Here is a 14,882-nt window from a genome sequence, read left to right as displayed (position 1 = left end):
AAAGCCTTTTTGAGGCAAACAAAAGTTTCCAGATCGACCCCACGGTCTTCTTCACATTTGCTCTTCGTCTCTGTCATTAGTGTGGTGGGCTGCCCTGGATGTATGGGGGGCAGAGGCCCAGAAGAGACTTCCCACAGAGCAAGAGGTTGTTGCCATTGTGCTGCCATCTGGAGGAGTTTCTTCTCCAAAGGTGCCACTGCTTGAGAAACTGCTTTCTGGATGGAGGCACCCTTGATATGACAAACGTTTTTTCGGTACGGAGGTAAGTAATCTCTTCCTCTTCCATGTACTCAGCAGGGTCCTGCATATTCATAGAGTAATGGGCTGGTTCACAGGCCACTAGGGAAAGAGGGCAGTATGTATACCACAGCGAGCCCAGGAGAATTTTAGGAGAATTACCGTAATGTGTATAGAGAAAGCAAGCACTGAAAGAGGCCCAGGGACACCAACACTCCTTTATATTCAATCAGGAACAAAATACCAATGTGAAATACTGCGTGGGTCGTGTCCCAGTTACACAGCCGTAGCGATGTTGAATCGAACCCACACGGGTGTTCATGCTTCAGGCACAATTGTATTTTGTAAGTTTGGGCCGCTTTTGCGTCAAAAAGCGGCGTAAATGCGGCGCTAAAAAAGTATAAATATGGGTCTAAGTACGGGGTCCTCTAGTGGTCGGGCTGCGATCCATGAAATTGACACTGTAAGCGTCCGCAAAGGAGTGATAAATGTTCCCGCGGCTGTGCTGCAAAGAAAGCGGTTAATAAAGTGACAAGCAAATATATTATTCACAGAATGGCAGAAAAAGGCAAGATATTAAGGCATAATCCATAATCACCAACACAGTAGTAAGAAAGTACTTAAATGAAAGCTACCGGAGCAGTGAAGAAAGCAGAGGAAGGAGGGTCCGCAGGTAGTCTTCAAGGGCGTTACTAGCTATGGATTGGATGAACTGCCTCTTCTGTTTTTTTTCCAATGTCCCATGGGAAATGAAGCCTTTTGATATTATGTTCTGGTTGCATAATGTGTAAATGACTGCTGGTAATAAAAGAAGTGAAGAAAGAACATCTAATCCTCGCCTCTGGTCCTGACATAGAATTCACATCAACGCCTTATTCACTTTAATACTTACAATATTCTTCCTGTCCCTAGTCTCCTGTCTTACTGAGCAATATTCTTTGATTCTCTGCCTCAGACTGGACTGCATTTGCTGCTGGCTATTGTGTAGGCTAGAGCTTAGTTTTCCCTGATTTTACATTATTTGCATTTTGAAATGACCAACTAACCAATGCTTTTTGCCTTCTAAATGTGATTCAAAATTTTGATAAACCTTCATGGGTTGTATTTTGAACTTTGCCTCATGTGGATTTTCCCTGTGTGGATTTTTCTATGAGTTCCTCTAGGTTTAAATGATTTGTTTAGGGCACTTGTCTATAAAGTGTCACAGCTAGCCCTGATACATTAATTGGCTCTTTAAATGCTATCAAGTGCCAACAAACACGGCACTATAAGCCACAAAGCATGCAAAGAATGCTTTTCTTGGCTAACGAGGCTAAATTAAAGATGTTTTAATTGCATAGCAGTAAGAGTTTCTGTCTGAATTTCAGAAATGTATTTTCCTAAGACCATGCTTCGAACTTAGATAAAAGAAGTGTGCCAAAAAATGTCCTTCCAAGTCCAAAGGAATGAACCTATAATTTCTAGAGTGCTGTTCGTCTGCTGTTGAACAACCAAATAGGAGCACCTCACACAAACACACACTGTGATTAGACAAACACCCGTTACATTCACAAGTGCTGTCGCCCACTACATACCAAAGACAGACTTGTCCACACAAAATTCTGTTGTAGTCTTTATTATTAGAAAAACAGTTGATTTAAGCATTGCACAATATCAAAATCAATTTCTCAGATTTCACATATACATATTAAGAAGCACATTTGTTCATAGTCATATATTTGTTCTAGTAATTGAGAAAAAGGGATTCTGAACCAGTCTTGCCACCTGGGCATTCTCAGCACAGAAATAAATCTACGTCAGTACCGAACAATTGCATAGGCTTGTCAAAAGGACGAGTGAGGCAAACAATAGGTTTCTTATGGCAAAATGTTTTGACAGCGTACCCTGTAAGATCCATGGACTGCATGAGTCAGTGGCACTCTCCGATCCCCCTCAACAGTCCTGTGAATTTTAGGTGAGACATATTTGAAATATATGCATCAGCTTTATTTTTAAACTCATATTGTATTTGCCATTTCTATGATATTCCACTGCAAACAGGGGGAATTATTCACTTTCATGGTTACTAACTCTTAAAAGACTCAGGCCTATGAGTACATATGGTGCAAACCTCTGGGTATCCAATTCCATGTGTGGGACCTTGTAATGGCTCATGATAGGCCTATTGTGCCTGTTATCCCTTTTCCAAGGTAGAAAAACCCCACGTGAAGATCAAGCAGACAACTTCCCCAGGGTATGGAATTAACACCAGATATCATGATTTCTGGTGAAAAATACTGCTACTACAGCTGTGGGATTCTAGTACTAGCAAGGATTTTAAATTCGTGGCCTGAATGAATGATGGGTTTTCGTTATTTTGTTATTTCTATTTATTTTATAAGAAAGTTTGAAAAACACAACCGTACTCCAAAAGCCACCCAAGGTTTAAAGCCAGTACAGTTGAGAGAATAATACGTACAACTGCAAGGGTGTGTGCCAAGGCTGACCTGTGGCATCATGCTGATGGTACAGCCCTTGAGTGACCTTGTGTACTGGGATGTATTTCAGACTCTAGCTGAGAGTCTTTCCTCTACTAGCATGTTTTGTGCTTTGGTGGGGAATGAAGCTGTCAGTTGCCTTGTGACTGCAATACGTCTAGACAGTTCTCCCATTAGTCTTTTGTCTGAAGAGACAGACCCATCTCTAGGTGTGAGAGGCCGATAGATGGGGATACACTTGGTAGTAATAGGACTACATGGGGAATCTAAACACAGTACTTAAAGGATGACTCTGCCCTGAAGTCACCAATTCCTCCAACTACAGGTTTAGCCTGCTCTCTTTTCCCCAATACAGTAGAGGGCAGGGTTTCCCCCAGAAGCTTGACTATAAAGCCCTTCACTTAATCTCTTCCACTCATTAAATTTTCACAATGTGAGATTCCACACTCTTATGGCCAAGGGCTTATTATTTTGGGAGAACACTGATGGACATGCCTTTTTCATCCCAGTAGTTCTAATGTCCGGAACATGCAAGGTTTTTCCTGAAGCAGGTGTGAGGATCAAGACAGAAGGGTAAACATGATTTTCAATACTCAACGCCCCTGTTCAGAATCCTGGTCATGTATGTACCTAACAGAGAAGAATCGCAAACCCAGAACCCATCCCCAGTCCCTGACAGCTCCTACTACGTTGCAAACAAATGAGCAGCAGGTCCCTTGTTTTGCAGGTTCATGGACCCAATCGAGGCCCCAAGAGGGAGGCACAAGGTGCAGATTGGATATGAGAAGTCCGATTCACAGCATTCTGGATGGCAGCGGAGTAGGTCAGAGCAGTCCTCTTTAGATCAGGATGCACTGAATCACATGCCTAGTGAACTTCTAGTAAGATCCTTCTGCCTACAATGTCCATAGTTCACGCGATGACCGAAAACTATCTTTGCCCATTTGACCTTACAGCTCAGTAGTATTCAGCAAGTGTTAAATAACTTTTGCATTTTATACCTTTTTGTAAGGCATAACGTAGCTCATTCTGAACTTCCTTATCTACTAAATAGTTCCACAGCCTATGAATAATTTGTATTGGCTTGCAATTTGTCAGCCAACTTTACCAATGTGAAGCCACCAACTGGCTGCAATAGAACAGAAGCGATACAGAGATTGCAGCACTGGGATAGTCTGCCCTGCCCACATTCCTGCCACATACAGGGACAGAGCTGCTACCTGGTCATTTCAATAACATTAGGAACAGTAACAAAAACTTGCATTTTATATTTACTAAAAACAAAAAGAAAACACTTCCTGAGTAGTTAAGACCCGTCTAAACTACTCACAAGTCTTCAATGAAGCAAATGTCCACAATAAGTGCAAGTACATTTGTGAATGCATCAATTCTTTCTCATGCCACACTACCTGGCTCCTACACACAATAAAACGAATTGACAGTGTTTTTCACATGAAAATGGGTTACCTCCTTCTAGAAATCATAGAAGTTAATTAGGGGTAGCCATGAGTTGCAGCTGCTGCTCTTGATTTGTTCGCCCTTTGGTATAACGGACACTGCTTTTCATTCTGTACCCATGTCAATGATCACAAAGGCAACACAAGGAATAGAAAGTAATTTATCTTTCTACAGTTTCCTCTGCTTCCTTCTACACCCCGTGGTACTGCAAAATAAATGGGGAACTGTTGTGGGACAAATGGATGGACGATTAGTCGCCACTTTGATGTAGCGGCAGGCCAAAGAGTAGATTATGTAAATTACGCTATTCCTGGCATAATTGTGAAACAACGTCCATTTTTACAATTTGGTGGATGAGTATTGTTGTCTGCACCCCCCCAACCTTAAAAGGCAAAAGAACCTTATTTGTTGGGCAGACATTTGGAAGCTTGGTTTTTATAGGGCCACACAGTGACCAAGCTGAGATGAGGGGTTGTTGATAGAATGCCCACGACAGCTGGTATGTTTGCAAACTGGGAGATTTCCTGCTAGTCTGGAATGTCTGAAACACAGGCAAGAGTAGGGACAAGTCAGTCGCATATCAAGCCTCTTAGGTCATTTTCAGTTGCTGGAGAAGGACAGCCTGCTGCTGCTGGAAGGAAAAGGGGTGCTTTCCGTAGAAAGTTGGATGAAGAGAAAGAGCTTCTATACTTGCCTTGGAATCTTGTAACCTCCCCCATTCTCTGGTTCTACCCTTTTTATGGAAATATCATGATGCTAACTCACTGGTGCTCAGCTCTTATCTTTTGGAATGTTAAGTGACTTGGACACAGGTCTTCAACTATTCTCTCTGTTAGGAATTTTGGGTGCACCTTCAAAGGTACTAAGCACCTGTGTATTTATGGAATGGCGGAAGTCTGCTCACAGGTTCACGGATGCTGCATCTTTTAGGAACGATGAGGCGCTCATTTGCAGGTCTTCATATCCTGTCTCTTTAGAAATGGCAGGGAGCTTTCTCAGATTTTCCTCAATTCCCACTAACTGTTGACGCTTGCCCACACAGCCTCAACTCAGACTCTTCTTAGGGAATGTTGGGATGCTAACTTGAATGTTCTCAGTTCTTACATCTTCATTGAGGGAGTAGGAGAGGGTTCTCGCTCAAAGATCCATAACTCCAGCTGCAATGTTCGGATATTTTCTGGCCAAAGTATGCCATTTATTATGGGGCTACTGGGTTTGCACCTTCTGCGGATGGTAGTGAAGGGATGTGGGGCACCAAGAGGCACTGCTTCATTAGGAATATATTACACTTTAGTTTTAGGCCTATCTGCCTTTGAAACAAAGGAAAACAGGATGAATTGTGTTATAATTAACAAAATAATAACAAACAATGGTTTGCTCGGTGAGACTTCCAGGTACCTGCTCCTGAGGGGAAATATTTGGTCTGCTAACTCTATTTTTTGAGGAATGGAATGAGGTCTACAAGTAGAAAATAGTGCAGCAGCAAACATAATTTCAAATTGAATAAACCAAAAACACCCTTATTATTGCAAATATAGAAATGATTATGTAAGATAGTAAACCTGCTTTTAGAATATTCCTGTAAACTAAGATATCCACTGCCTGTGCATCCAGCTAGGTAAGTGGAAAAAAATTCTGCAAATCACCGGCACTTGTCAAATTGAGTGGTATCCTAAACAAATGTAGTTACAGGTTTTGACACTTCCACCACAGTACCATTTTCTCAGGGTCCTGGGTATATCCATGATGACTTATTGGTCAGTTTTCGTCTAACGACTGTATGATTATTTAATCCAAAGAGTTCAGACTTGTTGCAGAAACTAAGTAGAGCAACCTTATTCCAGCACTAGGATGTGGCCCATCCTGAGTGGGCCAGACTACTGCATTCAGAAAAGAAAGGTATATTTTTGCAAAGATGCTCAATCAATTCCAAGAAAGAGTCTTCTTGATTCTTCAGATGAAAGAGATGGTGGTAATAATTGGACATACCACGTATTGATGGTAGGGACGCAATGTGAAGTGCACATATTGGGGCTGCAGACAATCTGTAGAACCTCCATTTGATGCAATATGATTTAAAGCAGAGAGCTTCCTAGTGGTCCAGCAAATTCCATCTCTTCCCCTGCAGTCCTGGGGAAGAATAGATGTTGCACTGTACCATCCGACTGGACAATAGGTATCCTGAACACAGAAGACCTACCCCAAGCACACAGAGTCTGCATCACATGTGTTGTGCGTCCAAAGGCAATGAGATCAAATGCGGTCATCTAAGCTTCAATGGTGGCTTCAATGCGACCTTCGGGTGAGATATCTGCTTTGTAGGACAAAGGAAAGAATTCAGCATATTGTATTTGTATTTTGGAAGCAGATTATTTCAGTACTTTCCCCTCCCTTGTAACATCTTGTACCACATTGAAGAGATTGATACCTGCTCACAGTCATGCACACTAAAATCTCCTAGTAGCTACTTGACCACTCTGATCACCAGAACAATGCAACACATACATTTGCTTGTGGATGGGGTAAGGTAACAAGTAGAGGCACTCTTGCCTCAAAAAACAAATGTTATCCGAGCTGTAGGTGCACGAACCATCTCTAACCTGGGGAGTGTATTACACTGCTCTGGCACATTAAGATAGCTTCGAGCGGATGGCTGACCATAGTGCACTGTTAGAGCAGGCGAGCTCAATAAAAGTGCATTACTAAAGCATGACCATCCTACCATAGTTTACAGGTAGAGGAGAATCCTTTTACCAAAGTGCACCAGCAAAACACCATAGATCTACCACAGTGCACTGACAAGGCAGCTGTACCGCAATGCACCAATAGAGCATGGCAACAATATCGAATGTCAGTTACAGAGCAACACACCTCTACCACCCTGCAAGTGCACAACAGGGCAGCTGTAGCATGGTTCATTGTCAATGAAGAATGACCAACCCAATGTGCACTGTCTGAGGAGAGTGAATGTTCTCTCACTGGTCCCAAAAGTGGCTTTCTGAAGGCTTATTGGTATATATGGCACTTAGATTTTACTATGCTATTTCATCACGTGAAAAAGCATGAAATACTGTCCAAGAAGTAAACATGGTGAATGACTAGGATCCTATTGTGACTGTATTCTTGAAGTCTAGCATGACTGGTTGTCCTTTCCAAATATGAAGCAATGTTACAAATTACCTAATCTAATGCTGGTTAAGGAATAGTAATTTTATTTACAAGATAGTCACAGAACTATTGTGACGGGATTAGTCATATCAGTGAATACATTCTAGAATTATAGTCACTCAATAAATTAAGCATAATAAATGAGATTACCTGGTCTGACATTACTTCAGATCCTATGTATGTCCATCAATATAACGTTTGAGACATACATGCTTTATGGTCCACATTGAGATTTCTCAACTTGACATCTCCTGTAGACATGTCATATAGATTCACATGCTGTGCATTTTTGTTATCATGCCGCCTAGTGGTTAGATATAAAATTGTACTTATCATCTTTAAAAAAATGTGTGAACCAGAAACTCACCATGATCCAATCATTAGATTGGTTGTTAATGATGAGGATCTGTTTTTTTAAGTGGTGCTTAAGAGCACGAGGCACATCCCTCAATCTGAGAAGGCATTTGATATTTATAGGCTTGTAAGGCATCACAACCATTCCAACCTCCACATTAAATCCAGCATGTGTAGTACAGTTTACGTTCCAGTATTCAGATTGTATTCCAGTGCGTAAAGTTCCATTGCCATACTAGTGATCCTTATTGTCCCAGCTTATAAAACATAATTGCCATTATAATATCCACATGCTCACAAGCATGTAAAGCCTTTAGCCATGACAGTTAACCTCGCAGTTCCAGCATGTAAAGCTCAATTGTAATTCCAGCGTCTGCACAGCCTCTACAATGGAAAGCACCACTACAAATTCTCCCAATATTTAAAGCAACATAAGGAAACGTGTAACTGCAATAACAACACATAAGGTAAAGTATCATTATGATAACTGCGGGTAAAGCTCACTGCCATACCATTGTCTGCATTGCCGTAGCGTGTAAAGCACCATTGACACAGCAGTACTCCTCAGTGCCCTAGCATGAAAGCACAATTGCCATTTTAATATCTACATTGCTTTCTAGCCTATAGACCACAAGTGCCATTCCAGTATACACACTGCCTTCATGCATGTGAAAGTAGATTGCAATAACAGTAATCCTTTTTGCCTGGTAAGGTAACAAACTATTGCCTTCGCATCAGATACAACTTTTTATTCCAGCATCCACATGTCTGCCTAGCATGTAAAGCACTATTGCAAAGCCAATATCCTCCCCTGCCCTCTTGTTCCTATAGCCACATTGCCCTCAGGATGTAAAGCAACACCTCCATTGCAATACCCACTTTGCAGGTAGAATGTAAAGAACCACTGGTATAACCCTAAACCTCTTCCCCAGCACACAGTGCACCACTGCCAGCCAAACATTCACTTTTCCCTTCAGCAAGAAAAGCTAGACTCTCACACATCTTAGCCTCCATGTGCAGCATCATTGACACACAAGTGATTTTCATTATCCTCAGCATGTAAAGGCCCATAAGCATTCCAATATCCAAGTTACCATCACCATGTAAGCACTAATCTCAAGTAAGTGACCCTCATATCTTAATATATAAAGGACAATTGTCCTTTCAGCATTATCACCATGATCTATGTGGAGTTCAAACCCATGGGCAGCTAAAACTTGCAGTGCCACGAAGAGAACTTCATTGCAGAAATAGGCTACTCTTTCAGCACTTCTAGAATGTAAGCAACTTGTGTTACCACTCAGCCCACATGCATTTGTATAAATGTTTCTCAGCCTGCTCTACTATTCCCTCTGTTGTGAGATAGTGGGTTCTCTAAGGTCGGAAGCAGTGGTATAGAGCAGAATTGTTTTACATCGGAGGGAAGAAGGCAGGCGGCACACATGGCCTGAGGCAAAAGGAAAAGTGGGGGCTAAGGAATGGGGCAACCAGTTATGGACCAAAAGCAGTCCTGAACAGCATCAGGCTTTCAAGTAGGAAGAATTAATAAATAGCCATAGACCAATTCATATATCTGTCAGTACTTTCTGACTTTCCTCATTAGAAAAACAGCCCAAATAATCAAACTTTTAGATTAACAACTGAATAACAATTATAGGTGTGTGTATACTATTTTTTTTAAAATATATATTAATTTGCTGTATGTAGGTAATATAGTCACCTTTTTCAATGGTCTGAGAAGGAAGCAGAGCAACAGTAATATTCATCCTTCTGTTAAAGAAACAGATTTTAATATTTTTATCATATGTACCTATTTTAATCTTGTAAACCAGAGTTTGAATGTTGGCTGCAACACCTGACTTAAATTATTGTGATGGCAACATGAAGATGAGATTTATTGATTGTATGTTTTTATGCCAGAAAGAGGGCTGATTTGAGGAGGAGCCAAAATGGCTGCCTAAGCAGACATACTCCATCACAGCACAGCCGCAGTGCCAAATAAACGTCCCATCTTTGCATCACGACTCACTGAAACTCTTCTACTCAGCAAAGCTGCTTCCGCTAGTGTTGGCGGTGCACTGACATTGAGCAGGGCTGATGGCACACGGATGAGGCAACTTGAATGGACTGCTACATTTACTTTGCTCTCCAGCGGTAGTTGGTGTGGTCATGCTGTGGTGTGTGCTAGTGTCAGAGCCCTTGACACCACGTACTGAGGGGCTGTAGTCTGTGCTCTGGTGATTGGAGCCACTAGTGACTACCTAGTGTGGCTGTACCTGATGCACTAGTGTGCTGGATCATAGAGATTCTGCTGCTGGGTTTACTGTTCAGAACAGTCTTTTGCCAGGGCGCAATCAAACCAACTTGAAGATTCTGGATGAACTCTTGGGGCAGATGCTGGACAAGCACAGAATTTTGGGAAGATATGCTAGGAACCAGTACAGGACAGAATTCTGACTGGGATTGGTCTCACACTGAAGACGGGGAATCCCATTGGTGGCACCTTGCTGTCAAGTTAGGACCCTAGTGCCTTGCCACTATGGCTGAGGCTTTGCTCCACCTACCATCTAGGTGAACCTCTATTATAGAGATGTTAATGGGTCCAGGAGCAACTACAAATTATGTTGATGAAACAAGAGAAGAAACTCATGTGCCTTGAAGACATATCCACATGCAACAGTGTGTGCCTGCTTGGGCTACAAGAGGACATGGAGACCCACCATTGAAGGTTTTGTATCTACTCTAGTCACTGATCAGAACACAGTTAAGGATATGAAGCGGACAGAATGCACAGAACTTCGGCCAGCCCAAGGTGCGCCTAATAAAATGATCAGGATTCGCCTGCATGAATAAAGTGACAAAGTGAAGCTGCTGACAACGGGACAACATCAATATTATGTTGAGTACAATGGAAACTAAATTTCCTTTTACTCTCAGCATGGATTTACTAGACAGATAAAAAGATGAACATTTGACAGGGCCAAACCTAAAATGAGAGGCATGAACATCCTATTTGCTCTACTACCTCCAGCCGGACTATGTGTTGATGCAAAAGAGCAGAGATATTTCTTTGATCAACCCGAAAAGGTGCTACATTACATCAAAACTCTAGGAAACTCTTAGGGGACATCAGTTGCAACCAAGATAGAGAGTTGGCTGTGTGGGAGGAGGGTTGTTAGGACTCTTGGATTAGAATAGAGTGGAAGTATACATGTGGCATTGACTGATAAGCCAAATGTTCACCATACAATGAACAACATACTAGACTTGAGCATGATATTTCAGCACTCATACTCCTCGACCTCGACCTCTCAGCAGCTTTTGATACGGTCTCCCACAGCACTCTGCACACCGGATACCATGACATAGGAATCAGCTGAAGAGCCCTGGAATGGATCCACTCCTTTCTCTCCGGGAGGACACAGAGGGTCAGACTCCCGTACTACACCTCCAGACCCACAGGAGTCAACTTCAGAATCCCCCAAGGATCCTCACTGAGTCCCATACTGTTCAACGTATACATGGCCCCTCTTGCTGCCATCGTCAAAAGCCACGGTATGAACATCGTGCCATAAGCCGATGACACACAACCCTCACCGAAGACCCAGCCAAATGGAACTTTCATGAAGAAATGGAAGCTGTCACCACCTGGATGAGAGAAAGCTGCCTTAAGCTCAACTCCGACAAGACGGAGCTCATAATTTTTGGTAAGGCCACCTCAGCTTGGGACAACTCTTGGTGCCCCACATCCCTCAGCACCCCCGCTGCACCGACCAAGCACGTCCGCAACTTAGGAATCATCCTCGACTCCTCCCTATCCATGTCCTGCCACGTAAACTCTGTCGTCTCCTCCCGCTGGCACACAATCCGCAAACTCTAGAAGATCTTCGATGGATCCTAGCAGACTGTCGCAGGACAGTCACCCACGCCTTAGTCACGAGCAAGCTAGACTACAGCAACCACCTCTACGCCGGCACTTAACTAGGAACATCAAAAAACTTCAACTCATCTCGAACGCTTCCGCCAGACTCATTCTGGACCTCCCTCACCGAGAACACATCTCCCAACACCTGAGGCCCCACCACTGGCTACCGGTTGAGAAGCGAATCACCTTCAAGCTTCTCACCGACTCTTACAAGGCCATACACAACGCAGGACCAGCCTACCTGAACCACCCCGTCTCCTTCCACACCCGCCAGATCCCTCAGCTCTGCCCAGATGGCCCTGGCCACCGTCTCTCGCATCTGCAAAACCACAGCCAGAGGACAATCTTTCACCTACACTGCAGCAAAGAGCTGGAACAACCTCCCCCTGCACCTCAGACAAAGCCCTTCGCTCACCATCTTCAGGAAGAACCTCCAGACGTGGCTCTTCAGATGAGGCTCCTCCCCCCCAGGGCACAGGTGAGTAGCTGCGCTTTACAAATACTGATTGATTGATTGATTAACTGAATGGTACCAGAAAACTGACCTATAAATATCTTGCTACAAAAATATATGGGCAAAATAAACTTCATGGCAGTACCCATGTTCCCTTTCCAGATTATAAAAATGTTGTCTAGGTACCTTAACCACATGACTATGTTGTCATTCCATTTGTCGAGGGGGAAATGATTTAATATTTGTTCTTCCCACCACCCCATATATAAGTTGGCGTAACATGGAGCGAAGCAAGTACCCATTGCGGTACCGCATTGTTGCTAAAAAATCTCATTGTTAAAGAAGAACATGTTTGTTGTAAACACCACTGTATCATTTGGCTCAACATTTTGTTATGTTGGTAAAACTTGATCAGTCTTACTCTTAAAAAGTACTCTAAAGCCTTGACCCCTAACTGGTGTGGTATGCTCGTGTACAAAACTGTCACATCTAGTGTCATCAACAATCAGCGCACAGGTGAGTAGCTGCGCTTTACAAATACTGCTTGATTGAGTGATTAATTGAATGGTACCAGAAAACTGACCTATAAATATCTTGCTACAAAAAATACGGGCAAAAGTATCATCAAGGTAAGTAAACCTATGAATGAATAGGTTTGCTATACTTAACTTCACATATATGTACCCTGACTACATATATATATATATATATATATATATATATATATATATATATATATATATATATATATATATATATATATATATATATATATATATATATCAAGGTACACTGATTTCAAGGAATAGTATATACTTAACTACACAGAGCCAAATGTATCAATGTTTTGCTGTGCCCTTGAGCCACGCAAGTCGATGCAGTGCAAGGCAAAAACTAGATTCAGATTTACCAAGCCACCTTGCGTGGCTTGGTAAATATGGTGTAACACATGGCAGCGTAAGTAGCTGCCTTGTATCACACTTCGTGGTGGAGGCATTACATGAGTGAAGTGTGCGTGGTCCGATGCATGCACCCATGTATACCGCTAGATTCCCAGATTTACCATCACTAGTAATCCTGGGAATGTGTCATAATTGTATGCCTTCCCACCAAAGGTGCAACAAGGAGAAATATCTCAATTTCTCCTCCTTTCCTTTTTCTAAGTTTGCTGCATTCTGCAGAACACTTTAAAAGAGGAAAATGCCTCTGAGAATTGTTTTTGTGGAGGAAGGTGCCCCTTTGCTGCACAAAAACAATCCTGCCTACATTGCAGACCCCTTTCACTATGGCACAAGGATGCCTCCGTTGGAGCAAGGCAGCACATTGTGCACCAGCGCAAGGAGAGGAAAGGAATGCGCTATATAATGTTAAATATGGTGCATTCCTGCTCTCTCACTTTCACGCATTGCAGCAAGGCGTCTTATTGCATTCCATAGTGTGAAATATTGATATATCAGCTCCTCAATATTTTGGTTGTTGATATTTTTGCTACGATATTCTTATAGCACAATATTTCTGTAGTCGATATTCTGACATACAACCGGTGCGCACAGTCTTAACGTTAATTGTTAAGGGCTCAATGGAGTAATTAATGACACAGAATATGATCATATTTAAGAAAAAGGGATGTTCAAATAGCAATGCTACAAGGTACCCACCTAACAACTCTAACAGACGTTCTGGGTGACCTACTTGTTTGACTGACAGTTTTACTTAACACCTATGCACTTAACGGACATAACAGATTTTTTCGAGTCAATATTTAGTGATCTGGCACCTGAGGTCGATTTTAAGTGCATTCTGAATAGGCAGTAGGGTAACTCCAGTGCCACGTTCAGATAAATAGGATATTCCTCAACCATGTTACTTAAATTTATGGAGAGACTGAACTTTGGTGAACATGAGGGGTAACACAAAGGGATACTCTTTACTTCCACCTCCTTCCACGAAACTCACACTCCAGTACAAATTTTGCTTTAATACATCCTAAGCAGTGGAGTGGGATCCACCGAGTGACGTGCCATTACTACACCCTCTATGACTGGGCACCACTGAAACTACAATGGCAATCACACAATGAGCCCACACCAATTCCAAAATGTGAAGCATCAAACCACCGCTGTCTAAAAAAGGCTTTGCACGAAAGAGATACAAGAGGCAATAGTGGATATGTTTGCCCTTAACAACGGCACACTTTAAATGGCCTTCAAGGTAACAACCCAGTAAATTTATGTGCACCTCATATTGAGTCAAGAGCGAGTTGGCAAACCCTGTAGCCAAGCTACAAAATTAAATTAAAAACATAGACACACAATGGGCCAAGGAAATGGTACAAAAAGTGGAGTTAGCTTCCGCAAGTGAAAGGTTGGGAAAAACAACCATAGGGAATACGTAGAATTGTAATGAGAAAGCAAGGACAGGTCTGGACATGTAATGGCATGATTAGTGAATAGGGAAGCATGCTTGAAAACAATCATAGCTACAAAGGATGAAAGAAGTTGTTTACTGACTGACAAGACCACAGTTAACAGTAGATTAAAAGAAGATTATTCAATATTGTACAACTGGCAAATGGAGTAAGGTCTTCAACTTACTGTGAATACTAGTATCAACAGAACACTTAAACATACTGCTGAACAATAGACATGGATGACATAAACTGGGTGATATGATGCCTGGTACAGGTAAGACACTGGGGAAAAAGGTCTGCTGGTTGAGTTCTAGAAGGAATATGTGGAATCACTATCACCAAAACTGCTAAATATGTACAATGAGGCACTTAGTAATAGGACATATATTGACTCATTAA

At 42.2% G+C, this 14,882-nt stretch overlaps 1 protein-coding gene across 4 annotated transcripts in view; it reads right to left on the bottom strand.

The window, feature by feature from the left end:
- Positions 1–1,836: 1,836 nt before the first annotated feature.
- The window catches only part of ADAM8 (ADAM metallopeptidase domain 8), a 230,967-nt gene continuing 217,921 nt past the window's right edge, over positions 1,837–14,882 (bottom strand). For 2 of the 4 annotated variants that reach the window (XM_069240829.1, XM_069240827.1), the window contains exon 25: positions 1,837–6,486. In XM_069240829.1, coding sequence (XP_069096930.1) covers positions 6,436–6,486 — 51 coding nt within the window. In that variant the 3' untranslated portion in view covers positions 1,837–6,435. The remainder of the gene's footprint in view (positions 6,487–14,882) is intronic. The other 2 variants (XM_069240830.1, XM_069240828.1) reach the window with 1 other exon arrangement.

The sequence above is a fragment of the Pleurodeles waltl genome, chromosome 6 (assembly GCF_031143425.1).
Source record: "Pleurodeles waltl isolate 20211129_DDA chromosome 6, aPleWal1.hap1.20221129, whole genome shotgun sequence".
Lineage (NCBI taxonomy): Eukaryota > Metazoa > Chordata > Amphibia > Caudata > Salamandridae > Pleurodeles > Pleurodeles waltl.
This window is presented reverse-complemented; position numbering and strand designations above follow the sequence as displayed.